The sequence below is a fragment of the Drosophila novamexicana genome, unplaced genomic scaffold (assembly GCF_003285875.2).
Source record: "Drosophila novamexicana strain 15010-1031.04,08,12 unplaced genomic scaffold, DnovRS2.1 tig00000462-arrow-pilon, whole genome shotgun sequence".
NCBI classification, from domain to species: Eukaryota; Metazoa; Arthropoda; class Insecta; order Diptera; family Drosophilidae; genus Drosophila; species Drosophila novamexicana.
In genome coordinates this window covers 2,605,086-2,624,082 of record NW_020824806.1, presented here as the reverse complement: position 1 = coordinate 2,624,082, position 18,997 = coordinate 2,605,086, and the positions used below count along the sequence as shown (strand labels likewise).

Here is an 18,997-nt window from a genome sequence, read left to right as displayed (position 1 = left end):
GAACACACACACAAACCTAAACGAAAACAATCCGGTTGTATTGCAATGTTTGTTGTGTAGAGCAACTTTGGGTCAAGGCATCCGTTCCGGTTGCGGCATAGTGCCCCTAACTGGACCCGGCGGACTGCAGCACTATGCCACAACAGATCGGCGATCGAGTGGCAGCTTGCGGGTAAGTCGAACTCCAGCCTAACCATAACCTACATCTATATGTATCTAGCGCTATATTGTCTGCACACACGAAAGTCAATTGGAAAAATTAAATATCTTACGAAAATTGAAAACAAAAATCAGAACGGAAATATAAAACAATGATCAAATTTCTGCCTCTGTATTTATCTTAGCCTGATTTGACGTGAAGCTTTTGTTGTCTCTCTCTCTCTCTCTCTCGCTCTCTATCTCTCACTCTCTCTATATATAAATATATGTGTGTGTCTATGCCTCTATAAATTATAAACTTATCGCTTTCAGTACTTGTGTAGAATGTCAAGGATCATATTAGTTTGTGTTATTTTCCAACTTTTTATTTATCACAAACAAACATACGACAAACAAATGCCCACTTCTCAAAAGTATTTTGAGCACACAGTACAACGATGTTTCGACACTTAGAGTACTTAGTATTAATATAAAACTAAACTAAAATTTCACTTCCGAGTTGAACAACAAATAAGAGAAACTAATATAACTTCTTTTTAAATATATATAGACTTAAAATGTTTGTAAGGATGAACATTTCATTTTCTTGAATAATATTTCTCAGCAATTTCCAATAAATTGGCATATTTATTGAAATTGTATGGATCCGTAAATTCACCAAGTCAAAGCAAACGTAGCATCAGAAATTAAGAGATAATCTACTGATTAATAAGGAATAAGCAAACATATTTTTAGCTCTCTTTTGGTAAAATTATATGAAAACAAGTTTTAAAAAAAATGCATGGAGTGTGATTTGGTTTTATAAAAAATATCTTGAAGGAATGTTTTGCATTAGCTAGTTCAATTATTTAGAATATATTATAACGGTATAACGTGTTTAAGTGTTATAAAACAGTGTATTATTCGTTTTCAGTGTTGCAAAGCGCACATATAGTACTTAAAAGGCGACCATTTAAACACGTTACAACGTTTACATTTAATCATGCATTATATACATCAGTAATAAATGAAGTGCGAAACAAAACAAACGATACATACAGAATAGCCCAAGAGCTATGAATATATAAAATACAAAATATATATAATATACTCGTACACAATGCGTAGTTATTGCAAGTAAGTAACAATTAATGAGCATTTTGTAAAGTGCACTAAATATGAAAATTAATTAAAATAAATATAAACTGTTTAAATTGCGCTCTTTTATTCGACAAAAGAGCCCGTTGGTTTAACTTTTGTCTACTAATTAACCATTTTTAATATATTAAAAAAAAAAAAAATACCCGACACCAGAAGTTTCACGGCAAATCGCAGATAAATGTCAGATGCAACTGGCCAAAGATGTTTGCAATTTTAATAATTGACATTGGTTGGGGGATGGGTTCTGATTGTACTCAGCTGGTTATCAATTATTCAACGAATTCAAAGCTAATGAAAATGATTTTTTTTTGTATATTTTGTCTCTTCTACCTTACAGATTTCGGCATGGAAAGGATCTCAGGTAATGGAAACTATAATAATTCGAATGCAAGTTCTCTTCTGATGGACTTCTTTACCATTTTCAGAGCTCTCTTTCAAAAGCCTTTCGGTTCAACAGCAAACCCCATCGCGCCGGCGATCGCAGCTCCTTCGGAAACTCCACCTCCCCAACGCCATCGTACAGCAGCAGCGAGGGCGGCGGTGGAGGAATATACGCTACCATAGGTCCGCAGCAAATGCAGTCGCATCACCATCATCTTTCCCATCATTTTCTACCGCCGCCCACAACCGCACCGCCACCGCCGCCACCAAGCTCAGGCAGCTCCAATTACGGTCCACCCGGGCATCGTGTGAGTGCCCCACCCGTTGGCAGCATCCTAGATCCCAACGGGCTGGACAGCCACCTGCTCTACGAGCAGAATAGTCGACGGGTGAAGAGCATCAGCGACATTGGGGTGGCAGCCAGCGGCAGCATGGGTGCCTGCAGTCTGGGTGGCATATCCGCATCATCAGACTCACCTGAATGAACATCTGATTGCAGCTAACAGATTCCCTTTATATAATCGCACCCAGCTAATATATCATATAATATATTATTTCTCTATTTCCCTTACGCCTCGTCTGGCATTCCAAAGTGATAAGTTAAGAGTGAAGAAACCAAAGTTTAGCGATAGTATTTTGAAAAGGATGCGATTAGATTCAACTCAACACCCACCTCAAAGAAATTACGTTAAATTCCAATAGCTACATATACATATTTGATTAAATCAGATTGAGGGAAAGTACACAACAGAAAACTTGAATATTTATTGAATATGTGTATGTGAAAACATATTGGATAAGTTCTATGCACGCAATTAAGAGAAAACATTTAATTAATTGAATTAATTAACCACAGAGCATTCGGGCCATTTGCCCGGAAAACAAGCTCCAACTAAAAACAATTTAACTTTATTATAGCCTAATCAAATCGTATGTAATTGTACATTTTTAAAAAAATTAATTTCATTTAATACTCGACCACAATTGCTGTGAGGCGAGTGGGCAATAGATTTAAATGTCAGCGGAGATTGGATTTGAAATAATACCCTTAAACGTAATTGCAATTTAGATAAATTGAAATTATTATTTTGTAAGCGCCCAACACAACTATCGTGTAGCTAAGCAAATGTGAAACCACCCCCAGAATAAATCAATTTTGCAAAAGTGCAGTATTGTGCAAATTGTAAATGGCTATTAATATAGGTCTAGTTAATATAAATATATATATGTATTAATCACATGTGTATGTAATTTTCAACAGAATTATTTGAGACTAACAAATCACAGCTAACGTAATCCGCAATAGTCAAACTGTTAATCTTTTCGAAAATATAACTGAAATATCCTTCCTACCATTACGACAACTGAAACATATATTGTATCAATAATATGAGATGTTTACATTTAAGCAGACCAATTTAATTCTAGATTTACAATAACAAGCCGATAATATAAACGAATAAATTAATGATCAAAAACCTCGATTGTCAAAATATCACACATTATTTTAATAGCTATATCTGCCACGCCCTAGGCGAACACACAATTAAAACCTATGGTTCCTAGATGACCCATATATCCTTGGTTTTACCATACCAAAGATAACGTCCTGGTGAACCTAAATGGCCGAAATGGTCAACAAATATGAATGCCTTTTCTTTCAGCCACATATCTGCCATGCCCCAGGCGAACAGACAATCAAAACCTATGGTTCCTAGATGACCCATATATCCTTGGTTTTACCATACCAAAGATAACGTCCTGGTGAACCTAAATGGCCGAAATGGTCAACATATATGAATGCCTTTTCTTTCAGCCACATATCTGCCATGCCCCAGGCGAACAGACAATCAAAACCTATGGTTCCTAGATGACCCATATATCCTTGGTTTTACCATACCAAAGATAACGTCCTGGTGAACCTAAATGGCCGAAATGGTCAACATATATGAATGCCTTTTCTTTAAGGATATTTTTGCAGCTTGTGGGTATGCAATGCAATTTTTCGTTTTGAAACGATATATCTCCGCCATGATAATGGTTATGTGGGAGATATGTCGTTTCAAAAAGACATAACTCCGCCATGATAATGTTTATGTGGGAGATATGTCGTTTCAAAACGACATATCTCCGCGGAAATTTTCTGTGCATCTACCTGCTAGTCATTTCTGTTCGCCTGGTATTTTTGCAAAATTTCTTGTAAAAATGTTGTTTTTAGAGCGGTGGAGATATGTCGTTTTGAAACGACATATCTCCCACATAACCAATATCATGGCGAAGTTATGTCGGTTTCAAACGTCATATCCATGCTGAATTTTCTGTGCATCTACTTGCTGGTCATTTCTGTTCGCCTGGCATTTTTAGCAGAGGTATGTTACCTAACGGTGACTTAACAGCGAACTGTTAAATAATAGCTGCCTAACAGTGAACTGTTAACGAACTTGCAAGTCATCATTTTTGCACAAATTTTCTATGCATCTACCTGCTGGTCATTTCTGTTCGCCTGATATTTTTGCATAATTTCCAATCAAACCTTTCGCCCCCCTTTTAGCAGTGGTATGTTAACTAACAGTGTAGATACAGCTTTTAAGCGATATTTTGTCAGGATTTGGAACTATAGATTCTCCAGGACTCTATCAATGGTATGGGAAAACCAAGGATATATTTGTCGTCTAGGAACCATGGAGGGAGGAGGGGCTAATGCTGTCGTTTCAAAACGACATATCTCCGCGCGGAATTATGTCGTTTTGAAACGACATATCTCCGCGCGGAATTATGTCGTTTGAAAACGACATATCTCCGCGCGGAATTATGTCGTTTGAAAACGACATATCTCCGATGTTTTGCCAGGATTTGGAACTATAGATTCTTCAGGACTCTATCAATGGTATGAGAAAACCAAGGATATATTTGTCGTCTAGGAACCATGGAGGGAGGAGAGGCTAATGCTGGGGTAATGGGGCTGAAAGAAAACGCATACATTCATGTTTCAGGAAAATTTCCGAGTGAAGTTCGCATGGATTTGAAACTGTACGTTCACCAGGACTATATCAATGATATGGTGAAACCAAGGATATATGGGTCATCTGGGAACCGGTTTTTATTTTTTGTTCGGCCAGGAATGCAACAGATTTGGCTGAAAATACAAATTTGTTGTAGTTCAGAAATTTTGACCGATGCCATCGACTCTGTGAAATACAGATAACGCAATGACAAATTCCTTTAAGTGTATAATCAAATATACAAATGCAAATATATATCAAACATAAAAAACACTCTTTAAAAAATATACGTTCGATTGTAAATTGTGAAAAATAATGTAACTTTCTTTTGGGAAATATCAATATACCATATGACGTTTGAAAACGACATAACTCCGAACTTGGCGAAGATATGACGCTCTACAAACAACAAATCTCCGCGCGTTTTAAAGCATCATGTCTCATATCAGTCAACCTAACAGCTGCAACTACTGACTTTACAGTCAACTGATAATAATCGTGCGGTCCTAATATGTAATGAAAGCTTTATTCTTAGAAAATCGGTTCGGGAATGATTTGAGACTGTTTTGATGATTTTTTTTTTAAATGTTTTGAAATATAATCATAGTCTACGTAAACAATTAACTGGTGCCAAAATTGTTTGGTTCATTTATAATATTACAAGAGTAAAACATCAATAAATTGCATTTGTTTGAATCCAAAGCATTGCACCGTAACCAAAATATTTCCCGTTTGTGCATCACGAATCTGTTGCTGTTTGGTGCATCTTATGGGATTGGGCTGCTAGCGCCGATTCTCTTCGTTCTCATTCCTTGGGCGACGGGTTGTGTGCGGGCGTCCCTTGGGCTCTGGTCCCGGTTGCGGGACAGGCTCAGCGGCTGTCAATGTACCAATGCTGCCGACCAGCGCCAAAATACCGAGCACTAAAAACAGATTGAACCACTTCATACTGAAACAGATACTATTTGGAAGCTTTGCTGCTGACAGTTGGACGTAAACTGATGACTGAATCTAACGGAGCGCCCCTTTTATGGGCGGAGACTCATATGTTTATGTAAATGGCGCTGGGAAAATCTATCAACATCGTTTAGTGTAGCTTATGTTTTAAGATCGTGAATTGCGATTTCATAAAATTGAGTTGTAAATCTCGCGTTAAATATGGGCGGACATACACTTAGGTAATTGACATCAACAGCATTTAACAATTGATTTTCTCATTGCAAGCGAACGAGAATTGTTTCTCGGCGTGGGATCGTTAGCGGTGACATCTATAACTTACAACTGAATTCTTGATAATTATACACAATTTATTGCATTTGAACTTTCGTTAAATGTGTATATTTCTACATATGAGATCGTAGATTTAAATACTGATCAATTGTGGTTATACAAAATTAACACGAAAATACTGTCGAAACGAGATTACAAAATAATATAATATAAAAGAAATACATATATTGTTAGATGATTGACAGCATTTCAAGTGCTTGTTAACTTGGTCTATCGCGATCGATTAATACCAATTATCTGAGAGAATTTGAATTTATGATCGCAGCACAGGACAACGAATATATTTAAAAATATGAACGACATATTTTTGATCGGAGCCTATCTCCTAACTCAATATTGACTGTTTTTAAGTAAACGACGATTGTACAAACAATATCTTAAATATCTTAAACAATAGCGCATTTGTCAAAAATGCTGCTGACTAAACGAAATGAACATACAAATTATATATATAGGGAGAGCTTTCTACATCCACGAGTCCATTTGCGAGCAGCATTGCTTCTCGTACATCATAAGAGTACCTGTGTGTATGTATTATATGCCTATATATAGATATATATATATATAATTACATACATGCATATGTGGCGTGTTTGTGTGCGTGTTTTAGAGCATGTCTGAAATGCCGTCAAAACGCACTAATTGGCTTGTGCCTTATTTTTCTCTCTCTTTTCTCTTCCAACATCTCTCGCGATATCTACATATTTTCTACTTTGCCCAATGCAGATACATAATATACTGTCAAATGGAAGAATTTCAAATGGAAAACTCCCGGCAATTGGCCAAATTGCAGGGCCATTAAATCAAAAAAACAAAAAAAAAAAACATATATACATATATATAAAATCAAAATTCAAATCGAAATCAAAATCACGTCAAAATTATTCTCATAATGCCAGTGGCAAAAAATGTGTGTATTTGTAATCAACAAGTAACTCGATGGGATTCAACTCGATTCAATATTTAATAATGTATTTAGCTAAGCTGATTGGTAATTCTAGGAAGAGAACAATAATTGGAGCACAGCGCTAATCAAATCAACATAATTAAATACTCACTTAGTATAGCAAAGAAATTGAATATTTATGCATAAGCATCGAAATAACTCGTAGGACTTGTAATCAGACAAAACCACCCCACCCCGATACTCATGACCCAACAGAAAACAAAACAAAAACAAATTAGAGTGAAATCCCAGTAAATCACATATCGAAAATCTGAGGAGCTTTGCATTATCGATATGTCCATATTATACTAAATATAGTTAGTGCGAATCGGGTCGCGAAATCTGTGTACGCTTTGCAGCTTAACAAGTTTACCACTTACATACAAATATATAGTATATATATATATAGTATATGTATATGGTATATAGGTATATTACACAACTGAAATCTTTGCATTTAAGCCGAACAGCACAGCCGCAAAAGTAAAAACGCGACACTATTAAAACTCACGCGAGTCGAATAGAGTTATTAAAGCATAAATAGAATTCTTTGTATCGATGTTATTTGCATTTGCAGTATAAGAGATACGCACAGATATTGGAGACAACATAGATGTGTGTTTAGGTTTAGTGGGCCAGCGTAAATTTGGGTAGCAAATCTTTAAGTAGCGAACGCGATTCGTTTATAGTTTTATATATAAATATGTATTAATCTATAGCCAAAACATATTATGCATAGAACAGATACCAAAAAACAAAAAAAGAAAACACAGCAGACATTAAATGTGTAATAAAGCATTCTTCTAGCAACTATTTATACAGATATATGTGAAAACATAAACTGGGCTCAATTGCCTGTGTAACTAATGTGGACAGCCGTCCACTGTGATACAGATACAGATACAGATACATAAACTGAACATTATACTAACATAAATATAATTGGATTATCTGCAAACAGATTTGCTAGATTTTCCGGTTAAACATACAAACATGCATACTCACATATGTGTACATTGTGCATTCACACCTGAACCACCAATACATATACATACATATATATATATACATACACACATGCATTAGCTTGTTTTCTTCTCAGTGTTGCCTACTTTTGTGCGCCCAAAAAAGCCGCCTACCACATTTCGAAATGATATTTCGACGTAGTTCATATCTGTTAGTTTTCGTTTACTTTAAACACAACCGCATCCAAATCCCAAAACCCAATATCCTAGATATTTATTGCCAAGTCAATGCAATGTCAATTGTAAGTAAAACTCAAGTGATTTTTCGAGTTAAAATTAGCACACTTTGTCTAAGTATGTGTCTATATTTAAGTAGATTTTTTGTTTGTCTACTCGTTGTCTACAAATATGTTTTGATGTGAATGAAGCAATGCTTCCACCAAATTTATTTCATACGGTATACTATACTAGCATTTATGTAAACCTTATCATTTCGGGGCCCCACATCATCTCTCTTATATATAACTTAGCCATAATTTTGTTGTTTACGCTACAAGTAGTCAATTATGCAAAAATAATAACAATACCAATATCGATACACACAAATTTCTCAATATTATTAACCGTTTTTGTCTTTGTCCTGTTTCTTTTCTACTTTCTATATTTTCATATATACTATTTCTTTCAATTTGGTAAAATCCTCAATTCAATTGTATACAAAATCAACGGCTTGTTGTTGCTATCCTTGTGTCTTGATTGTTTACAATAATGCATTATACAACACTACTACCACAACAACAACAACAACGACAACAACAACTGCTACAACAACATCACTTTTGGCATCTGTGCGTGTCTGTGTGTGTGCGTGTGTGCGTGTGCTTGCCTGCCTGCCTGTCTATGCCTCTGCCTCTGCCTCTGTCTCTGCCTGCCCCGTTTTGTGTCTACTATTCATTTGTGCCAAATGCAACAAAATTCTCCACATGCACAAACATATAAACACCCAACCAACACCCACTCCCACACACACACGCCCACGGCCACGTCCACAATCAAACGAACACACACACAAACCTAAACGAAAACAATCCGGTTGTATTGCAATGTTTGTTGTGTAGAGCAACTTTGGGTCAAGGCATCCGTTCCGGTTGCGGCATAGTGCCCCTAACTGGACCCGGCGGACTGCAGCACTATGCCACAACAGATCGGCGATCGAGTGGCAGCTTGCGGGTAAGTCGAACTCCAGCCTAACCATAACCTACATCTATATGTATCTAGCGCTATATTGTCTGCACACACGAAAGTCAATTGGAAAAATTAAATATCTTACGAAAATTGAAAACAAAAATCAGAACGGAAATATAAAACAATGATCAAATTTCTGCCTCTGTATTTATCTTAGCCTGATTTGACGTGAAGCTTTTGTTGTCTCTCTCTCTCTCTCTCTCGCTCTCTATCTCTCACTCTCTCTATATATAAATATATGTGTGTGTCTATGCCTCTATAAATTATAAACTTATCGCTTTCAGTACTTGTGTAGAATGTCAAGGATCATATTAGTTTGTGTTATTTTCCAACTTTTTATTTATCACAAACAAACATACGACAAACAAATGCCCACTTCTCAAAAGTATTTTGAGCACACAGTACAACGATGTTTCGACACTTAGAGTACTTAGTATTAATATAAAACTAAACTAAAATTTCACTTCCGAGTTGAACAACAAATAAGAGAAACTAATATAACTTCTTTTTAAATATATATAGACTTAAAATGTTTGTAAGGATGAACATTTCATTTTCTTGAATAATATTTCTCAGCAATTTCCAATAAATTGGCATATTTATTGAAATTGTATGGATCCGTAAATTCACCAAGTCAAAGCAAACGTAGCATCAGAAATTAAGAGATAATCTACTGATTAATAAGGAATAAGCAAACATATTTTTAGCTCTCTTTTGGTAAAATTATATGAAAACAAGTTTTAAAAAAAATGCATGGAGTGTGATTTGGTTTTATAAAAAATATCTTGAAGGAATGTTTTGCATTAGCTAGTTCAATTATTTAGAATATATTATAACGGTATAACGTGTTTAAGTGTTATAAAACAGTGTATTATTCGTTTTCAGTGTTGCAAAGCGCACATATAGTACTTAAAAGGCGACCATTTAAACACGTTACAACGTTTACATTTAATCATGCATTATATACATCAGTAATAAATGAAGTGCGAAACAAAACAAACGATACATACAGAATAGCCCAAGAGCTATGAATATATAAAATACAAAATATATATAATATACTCGTACACAATGCGTAGTTATTGCAAGTAAGTAACAATTAATGAGCATTTTGTAAAGTGCACTAAATATGAAAATTAATTAAAATAAATATAAACTGTTTAAATTGCGCTCTTTTATTCGACAAAAGAGCCCGTTGGTTTAACTTTTGTCTACTAATTAACCATTTTTAATATATTAAAAAAAAAAAAAATACCCGACACCAGAAGTTTCACGGCAAATCGCAGATAAATGTCAGATGCAACTGGCCAAAGATGTTTGCAATTTTAATAATTGACATTGGTTGGGGGATGGGTTCTGATTGTACTCAGCTGGTTATCAATTATTCAACGAATTCAAAGCTAATGAAAATGATTTTTTTTTGTATATTTTGTCTCTTCTACCTTACAGATTTCGGCATGGAAAGGATCTCAGGTAATGGAAACTATAATAATTCGAATGCAAGTTCTCTTCTGATGGACTTCTTTACCATTTTCAGAGCTCTCTTTCAAAAGCCTTTCGGTTCAACAGCAAACCCCATCGCGCCGGCGATCGCAGCTCCTTCGGAAACTCCACCTCCCCAACGCCATCGTACAGCAGCAGCGAGGGCGGCGGTGGAGGAATATACGCTACCATAGGTCCGCAGCAAATGCAGTCGCATCACCATCATCTTTCCCATCATTTTCTACCGCCGCCCACAACCGCACCGCCACCGCCGCCACCAAGCTCAGGCAGCTCCAATTACGGTCCACCCGGGCATCGTGTGAGTGCCCCACCCGTTGGCAGCATCCTAGATCCCAACGGGCTGGACAGCCACCTGCTCTACGAGCAGAATAGTCGACGGGTGAAGAGCATCAGCGACATTGGGGTGGCAGCCAGCGGCAGCATGGGTGCCTGCAGTCTGGGTGGCATATCCGCATCATCAGACTCACCTGAATGAACATCTGATTGCAGCTAACAGATTCCCTTTATATAATCGCACCCAGCTAATATATCATATAATATATTATTTCTCTATTTCCCTTACGCCTCGTCTGGCATTCCAAAGTGATAAGTTAAGAGTGAAGAAACCAAAGTTTAGCGATAGTATTTTGAAAAGGATGCGATTAGATTCAACTCAACACCCACCTCAAAGAAATTACGTTAAATTCCAATAGCTACATATACATATTTGATTAAATCAGATTGAGGGAAAGTACACAACAGAAAACTTGAATATTTATTGAATATGTGTATGTGAAAACATATTGGATAAGTTCTATGCACGCAATTAAGAGAAAACATTTAATTAATTGAATTAATTAACCACAGAGCATTCGGGCCATTTGCCCGGAAAACAAGCTCCAACTAAAAACAATTTAACTTTATTATAGCCTAATCAAATCGTATGTAATTGTACATTTTTAAAAAAATTAATTTCATTTAATACTCGACCACAATTGCTGTGAGGCGAGTGGGCAATAGATTTAAATGTCAGCGGAGATTGGATTTGAAATAATACCCTTAAACGTAATTGCAATTTAGATAAATTGAAATTATTATTTTGTAAGCGCCCAACACAACTATCGTGTAGCTAAGCAAATGTGAAACCACCCCCAGAATAAATCAATTTTGCAAAAGTGCAGTATTGTGCAAATTGTAAATGGCTATTAATATAGGTCTAGTTAATATAAATATATATATGTATTAATCACATGTGTATGTAATTTTCAACAGAATTATTTGAGACTAACAAATCACAGCTAACGTAATCCGCAATAGTCAAACTGTTAATCTTTTCGAAAATATAACTGAAATATCCTTCCTACCATTACGACAACTGAAACATATATTGTATCAATAATATGAGATGTTTACATTTAAGCAGACCAATTTAATTCTAGATTTACAATAACAAGCCGATAATATAAACGAATAAATTAATGATCAAAAACCTCGATTGTCAAAATATCACACATTATTTTAATAGCTATATCTGCCACGCCCTAGGCGAACACACAATTAAAACCTATGGTTCCTAGATGACCCATATATCCTTGGTTTTACCATACCAAAGATAACGTCCTGGTGAACCTAAATGGCCGAAATGGTCAACAAATATGAATGCCTTTTCTTTCAGCCACATATCTGCCATGCCCCAGGCGAACAGACAATCAAAACCTATGGTTCCTAGATGACCCATATATCCTTGGTTTTACCATACCAAAGATAACGTCCTGGTGAACCTAAATGGCCGAAATGGTCAACATATATGAATGCCTTTTCTTTCAGCCACATATCTGCCATGCCCCAGGCGAACAGACAATCAAAACCTATGGTTCCTAGATGACCCATATATCCTTGGTTTTACCATACCAAAGATAACGTCCTGGTGAACCTAAATGGCCGAAATGGTCAACATATATGAATGCCTTTTCTTTAAGGATATTTTTGCAGCTTGTGGGTATGCAATGCAATTTTTCGTTTTGAAACGATATATCTCCGCCATGATAATGGTTATGTGGGAGATATGTCGTTTCAAAAAGACATAACTCCGCCATGATAATGTTTATGTGGGAGATATGTCGTTTCAAAACGACATATCTCCGCGGAAATTTTCTGTGCATCTACCTGCTAGTCATTTCTGTTCGCCTGGTATTTTTGCAAAATTTCTTGTAAAAATGTTGTTTTTAGAGCGGTGGAGATATGTCGTTTTGAAACGACATATCTCCCACATAACCAATATCATGGCGAAGTTATGTCGGTTTCAAACGTCATATCCATGCTGAATTTTCTGTGCATCTACTTGCTGGTCATTTCTGTTCGCCTGGCATTTTTAGCAGAGGTATGTTACCTAACGGTGACTTAACAGCGAACTGTTAAATAATAGCTGCCTAACAGTGAACTGTTAACGAACTTGCAAGTCATCATTTTTGCACAAATTTTCTATGCATCTACCTGCTGGTCATTTCTGTTCGCCTGATATTTTTGCATAATTTCCAATCAAACCTTTCGCCCCCCTTTTAGCAGTGGTATGTTAACTAACAGTGTAGATACAGCTTTTAAGCGATATTTTGTCAGGATTTGGAACTATAGATTCTCCAGGACTCTATCAATGGTATGGGAAAACCAAGGATATATTTGTCGTCTAGGAACCATGGAGGGAGGAGGGGCTAATGCTGTCGTTTCAAAACGACATATCTCCGCGCGGAATTATGTCGTTTTGAAACGACATATCTCCGCGCGGAATTATGTCGTTTGAAAACGACATATCTCCGCGCGGAATTATGTCGTTTGAAAACGACATATCTCCGATGTTTTGCCAGGATTTGGAACTATAGATTCTTCAGGACTCTATCAATGGTATGAGAAAACCAAGGATATATTTGTCGTCTAGGAACCATGGAGGGAGGAGAGGCTAATGCTGGGGTAATGGGGCTGAAAGAAAACGCATACATTCATGTTTCAGGAAAATTTCCGAGTGAAGTTCGCATGGATTTGAAACTGTACGTTCACCAGGACTATATCAATGATATGGTGAAACCAAGGATATATGGGTCATCTGGGAACCGGTTTTTATTTTTTGTTCGGCCAGGAATGCAACAGATTTGGCTGAAAATACAAATTTGTTGTAGTTCAGAAATTTTGACCGATGCCATCGACTCTGTGAAATACAGATAACGCAATGACAAATTCCTTTAAGTGTATAATCAAATATACAAATGCAAATATATATCAAACATAAAAAACACTCTTTAAAAAATATACGTTCGATTGTAAATTGTGAAAAATAATGTAACTTTCTTTTGGGAAATATCAATATACCATATGACGTTTGAAAACGACATAACTCCGAACTTGGCGAAGATATGACGCTCTACAAACAACAAATCTCCGCGCGTTTTAAAGCATCATGTCTCATATCAGTCAACCTAACAGCTGCAACTACTGACTTTACAGTCAACTGATAATAATCGTGCGGTCCTAATATGTAATGAAAGCTTTATTCTTAGAAAATCGGTTCGGGAATGATTTGAGACTGTTTTGATGATTTTTTTTTTAAATGTTTTGAAATATAATCATAGTCTACGTAAACAATTAACTGGTGCCAAAATTGTTTGGTTCATTTATAATATTACAAGAGTAAAACATCAATAAATTGCATTTGTTTGAATCCAAAGCATTGCACCGTAACCAAAATATTTCCCGTTTGTGCATCACGAATCTGTTGCTGTTTGGTGCATCTTATGGGATTGGGCTGCTAGCGCCGATTCTCTTCGTTCTCATTCCTTGGGCGACGGGTTGTGTGCGGGCGTCCCTTGGGCTCTGGTCCCGGTTGCGGGACAGGCTCAGCGGCTGTCAATGTACCAATGCTGCCGACCAGCGCCAAAATACCGAGCACTAAAAACAGATTGAACCACTTCATACTGAAACAGATACTATTTGGAAGCTTTGCTGCTGACAGTTGGACGTAAACTGATGACTGAATCTAACGGAGCGCCCCTTTTATGGGCGGAGACTCATATGTTTATGTAAATGGCGCTGGGAAAATCTATCAACATCGTTTAGTGTAGCTTATGTTTTAAGATCGTGAATTGCGATTTCATAAAATTGAGTTGTAAATCTCGCGTTAAATATGGGCGGACATACACTTAGGTAATTGACATCAACAGCATTTAACAATTGATTTTCTCATTGCAAGCGAACGAGAATTGTTTCTCGGCGTGGGATCGTTAGCGGTGACATCTATAACTTACAACTGAATTCTTGATAATTATACACAATTTATTGCATTTGAACTTTCGTTAAATGTGTATATTTCTACATATGAGATCGTAGATTTAAATACTGATCAATTGTGGTTATACAAAATTAACACGAAAATACTGTCGAAACGAGATTACAAAATAATATAATATAAAAGAAATACATATATTGTTAGATGATTGACAGCATTTCAAGTGCTTGTTAACTTGGTCTATCGCGATCGATTAATACCAATTATCTGAGAGAATTTGAATTTATGATCGCAGCACAGGACAACGAATATATTTAAAAATATGAACGACATATTTTTGATCGGAGCCTATCTCCTAACTCAATATTGACTGTTTTTAAGTAAACGACGATTGTACAAACAATATCTTAAATATCTTAAACAATAGCGCATTTGTCAAAAATGCTGCTGACTAAACGAAATGAACATACAAATTATATATATAGGGAGAGCTTTCTACATCCACGAGTCCATTTGCGAGCAGCATTGCAGGTTAAGCTTCTCCTGAAATATGTGATCCAGCTCGTTGATCTCCTGTTCCCGCCGCAGCTCCTCACCAATGCGCTGCCACATGCTCTCGAATCCGCAGTCCCACGGGCGACCATTGAGCTCATTTTCCAGCGTGCTCTCATCAAACGTGAAGGAGTACTCGTGCTCGTAGTCACACATTTCTTTTTCTTGTTTTGAATTTAAATCGGAACTGCAACAAATGAAAAGCACCGTTATAGTTATCGATATACAAATGAGTTCGATTAATTTGAATGCTATCGTCGATCGAAGTGGGCAGCACCGCCGCTGTTATCAGTTAAGAGCAGCAGCTGATTAGAAATTAGAAAACAACTGCTGAGAATGTCGCGCAAGAACGTTTTAAATTTGATAAACACAATAGTTTCGAACTCGTAAGTGATATGAAATGTTGAACTAAGCCCGCAGCTGATTCGCATATTTCTTTTAGCTGCAAATGTCCAGCCCATGCGCATAATTATGGATCGGCTGCAGCGGCCACAGCTCAAACGGGCCCCAAGGAGTATGCATTTGAGGTAAGTCTTGGCGAGGGGCAAAGTCCAGCATTACTTATCACGGTTAATCTCTGTGCGCAGATGTCGGCGTCCACTGTGCGCTTTGGGCCGGGCGTGAGCGCGGAGCTGGGCGCTGATTTGCGCAATTGGGGCGCAAAGAATGTTTGCCTGGTGACAGATAAAAATGTGGCGAAGCTACCCTCCGTTCGCGTTGCCCTGGACTCGCTGGCACGTCACGGCATTAACTACCAGGTGTACGATGAGACGCGTGTGGAGCCCACGGATGAAAGCTTTTGGCTTGCTGCCCAATTCGCGCGTCGCCATCAGTTCGATGCGTTCGTGGGCATTGGCGGTGGCTCAGCCATGGACACCGCCAAGGTGGCAAATCTATTCTGTAGTGATCCGGAGGCGGAGCTGCTGGACTATGTCAATGCACCCATTGGACGGGCCAAAGAGGTTAGCCATTGTTATACATGCGTACGATTCTTCCTTTTGATGATCTTTTCAATGCTCGCAGATTTCCGTCAAGCTGAAGCCACTCATCGCGCTACCCACTACATCCGGCACGGGCTCGGAGACGACGGGAGTGGCAATTTTCGACTACAAACGTCTGCATGCCAAAACTGGCATCTCAAGCAAACATCTGAAGCCAACCTTGGGTGAGCGTCTGGAGCAGGATTTAAGATTTTCTCGAGCTGACTTTTTGCGTCTTTTGCAGCTATTGTCGATCCCTTGCACACGCTGACGCAGCCGGAGCGGGTAATGGCGTTCGCTGGGTTCGACGTATTCTGCCATGCCCTGGAGAGCTTTACGGCTATCGATTACCGTGAGCGTGGTCCAGCGCCAGCTGATCCCAGTCTGCGTCCGACGTATCAGGGCAGAAACCCTATATCAGATGTGTGGGCGCGTTTTGCGCTGGACTCGATACGCACTAACTTCCTCGACGCCATATATCAGCCCGACAACCTAAAGGCCCGCTCCAGCATGCATCTCGCCTCGACCATGGCGGGCGTGGGCTTCGGCAATGCCGGCGTGCATCTCTGTCACGGTCTATCATATCCCATCTCGGGACATGTGCGCGATTACAAGCCCGCCGGCTATGCCAGTGAGCACGCACTCATTCCACACGGCCTCTCGGTTGTGGTCAGTGCGCCTGCTGTCTTCGAGTTTACCGCGCCCGCTTGCCCAGAGCGGCACTTGGAGGCCGCTCAGCTACTGGGCGCCGATGTGACAGGCGTCAAGGCCGCCGATGCTGGACGCCTTTTGGCAGACACTGTACGCGGCTACATGCAGCGTGCCGGCATTGAAAATGGCCTTCGCGAGCTTGGCTTTTCCAGCAGCGACATTCCAGCGCTGGTCGACGGTGCCCTGCCCCAGGAGCGCATCACGAAAATGGCGCCACGTGCACAAACGCAAGCGGAACTGGCCCAACTTTTTGAGAACTCGATGCAGGTTTATTAATTACAATTAAATATCACCTACCTCTCAAAATTTTCACAAGCCAAAACTAACTAACGGATCTTTTAAATGAAGTTGGCTGCATTGACCACAGCTTTTGCGATATCGATAGATAAAAAGAACAGTTCGTGAACTGAACTAGTTCATCATGCAATTACACAAGTTACAGGGGAAATTTAAACAAATGATCTTGTAACTTAATATTAATTAACATTTTTGAATTATCTATAAACCTAAACTTAACATTAAGAGCTACTTGCAAGTGAAATGTATTTGAAAATATCTTTTTTATTGAGTATAATTATTATAATGTATACTCTTCTACTTGGACATACAAAATATCCAGGATCCAGGATCCAGCCAGGGATCAAAGCGCGCCAACATTTAAATCTAGTTTCCTTAATGATTTCCAGTTTTGTTAACACAAATCACAATATCCTCAACACTGCAATAAATATTTACAGACATGCAAAATCAGTAAGAAAATAAAAACATTTTAGCAAAGCTCAGCACAGAATTTTTTGTTTACTTTTTCGCATTGTACTCGCAATTTTTTGTTTACAGACAAGTGGAAGAAACGGATCGTATTCGAGAATGTATTTGTCTTCAATTTAAGAGAAGTTCGAGCGAACTTAAAAATAGGCATTTGCAGAAGCAGCATATTTGGTTCTTGTGGCCAGATGGTCTGTGGATCGCTTGATGTCATCTTCAAGCCGCAATTCAATTTAATACTGACATCAAAGATTTCATTTTATTTGTAATTACGGTTGATAAACATTTAATAAGGAATCTAAAAGTAGAATGAACTGTTTTATACCCTGTATTCCAATTTTAATTTTTGATATATTTTTATTTGAAAATTAGTGTATTTTATTTATTTATTTTATTTTGAATAAAAAGAGAGGATTACCGTTCCCTTTTATCTTTTATTTGATGTAAAATTAATCAAATCAAATTCATAAATAAGTATATTTTATTGTATATTAGTGGCGTATTTAAATATGTATGTGTTTCTACAATTTAAAGATTAAGTTCATTTTGGTTAAAATAATTTATTGAATTCAGAATATGTTTCAGAGTCGAAAATGTACTTGATTTGATTGATAAAATAATAATAGAAGACTTAACGTAGTAATTAATATGCTTTGCGTCTTTTCTTTTCTTTTCTTGCCCAGATTTGATATCAAAGGTTTATTTTAAGGAGTCTGGCAGGTTCAGATCTACAGATACATCTCCAACTGTTCCATTATGACTGAGTGTCTGTTATATGAACCTCTCTCTCTCTCTTTCTCTCTCTCTCTCTACTATAATATGAATTTCGGCAAAATGGCACTAAATCTTCAAACTGTTCCAAAAGTATACAAAAAATCATCCGACATTATGTATTGATCGACACGTACATATGTATGCCAAAAGGATATGAAGAATAATACGAGGAGTCCAATCAGTTTAAAGTCCGTTGCTCCCGAAACGGTTGCTAATTGTTCGCTCGCGTTCTCTGCCCTTTGCCCTTTGCCATCGGTGGCTGCAACCGAATTAAGTACAACAACAACTATTTGCTAGATCGATAGATAGACTGTATATATATGTATGTGGGG

General features: G+C 37.6%; 5 protein-coding genes across 8 annotated transcripts in view; 2 read left to right on the top strand and 3 right to left on the bottom strand.

Moving 5' to 3' along the window:
- LOC115760578 (kazrin) overlaps window positions 1-3,139 on the top strand; it is a 46,400-nt gene extending 43,261 nt beyond the window's left edge. For all 4 annotated transcript variants that reach the window (XM_030701998.1, XM_030701999.1, XM_030702000.1 and 1 more), the window contains 3 exons: window positions 61-172; window positions 1,637-1,660; window positions 1,725-3,139. In XM_030701998.1, coding sequence (XP_030557858.1) covers window positions 61-172; window positions 1,637-1,660; window positions 1,725-2,165 — 577 coding nt within the window. In that variant the 3' untranslated portion in view covers window positions 2,166-3,139. The remainder of the gene's footprint in view (window positions 1-60; window positions 173-1,636; window positions 1,661-1,724) is intronic.
- Window positions 3,140-5,206: 2,067 nt separating this feature from the next.
- LOC115760933 lies at window positions 5,207-5,673 on the bottom strand. Its single transcript, XM_030702509.1, has one exon. It carries the CDS (start codon window positions 5,628-5,630, stop codon window positions 5,466-5,468), a length of 165 nt encoding a protein of 54 aa, XP_030558369.1. The 5' UTR covers window positions 5,631-5,673; the 3' UTR covers window positions 5,207-5,465.
- Window positions 5,674-14,147: 8,474 nt separating this feature from the next.
- Window positions 14,148-14,614, bottom strand: LOC115760932. The gene has a single exon (XM_030702508.1). It carries the CDS (start codon window positions 14,569-14,571, stop codon window positions 14,407-14,409), a length of 165 nt encoding a protein of 54 aa, XP_030558368.1. The 5' UTR covers window positions 14,572-14,614; the 3' UTR covers window positions 14,148-14,406.
- Window positions 14,615-15,378: 764 nt separating this feature from the next.
- On the bottom strand, window positions 15,379-15,591 carry LOC115760701. The gene has a single exon (XM_030702166.1). It carries the CDS (start codon window positions 15,589-15,591, stop codon window positions 15,379-15,381), a length of 213 nt encoding a protein of 70 aa, XP_030558026.1.
- A 162-nt stretch (window positions 15,592-15,753) lies between these two features.
- LOC115760642 (probable hydroxyacid-oxoacid transhydrogenase, mitochondrial) lies at window positions 15,754-17,895 on the top strand. Its single transcript, XM_030702102.1, has 5 exons — window positions 15,754-15,821; window positions 15,878-15,962; window positions 16,023-16,397; window positions 16,459-16,600; window positions 16,660-17,895. The coding sequence occupies exons 1-5, from the start codon at window positions 15,772-15,774 to the stop codon at window positions 17,400-17,402; spliced, it is 1,395 nt and encodes a 464-aa protein (XP_030557962.1). The 5' UTR covers window positions 15,754-15,771; the 3' UTR covers window positions 17,403-17,895.
- The last annotated feature ends 1,102 nt before the right edge of the window (window positions 17,896-18,997 follow it).

Bases quoted from the DNA above. Each gene is read 5' to 3' on its own strand.
- LOC115760933 (XM_030702509.1), bottom strand. From the start codon at position 5,630: ATGAAGTGGTTCAATCTGTTTTTAGTGCTCGGTATTTTGGCGCTGGTC.
- LOC115760932 (XM_030702508.1), bottom strand. From the start codon at position 14,571: ATGAAGTGGTTCAATCTGTTTTTAGTGCTCGGTATTTTGGCGCTGGTC.
- LOC115760701 (XM_030702166.1), bottom strand. From the start codon at position 15,591: ATGTGTGACTACGAGCACGAGTACTCCTTCACGTTTGATGAGAGCACG.
- LOC115760642 (XM_030702102.1), top strand. From the start codon at position 15,772: ATGTCGCGCAAGAACGTTTTAAATTTGATAAACACAATAGTTTCGAAC. The intron at 15,963-16,022 runs GTAAGTCTTGGC...CTCTGTGCGCAG, and splicing joins CCAAGGAGTATGCATTTGAG to ATGTCGGCGTCCACTGTGCG. The intron at 16,398-16,458 runs GTTAGCCATTGT...CAATGCTCGCAG, and splicing joins CCATTGGACGGGCCAAAGAG to ATTTCCGTCAAGCTGAAGCC.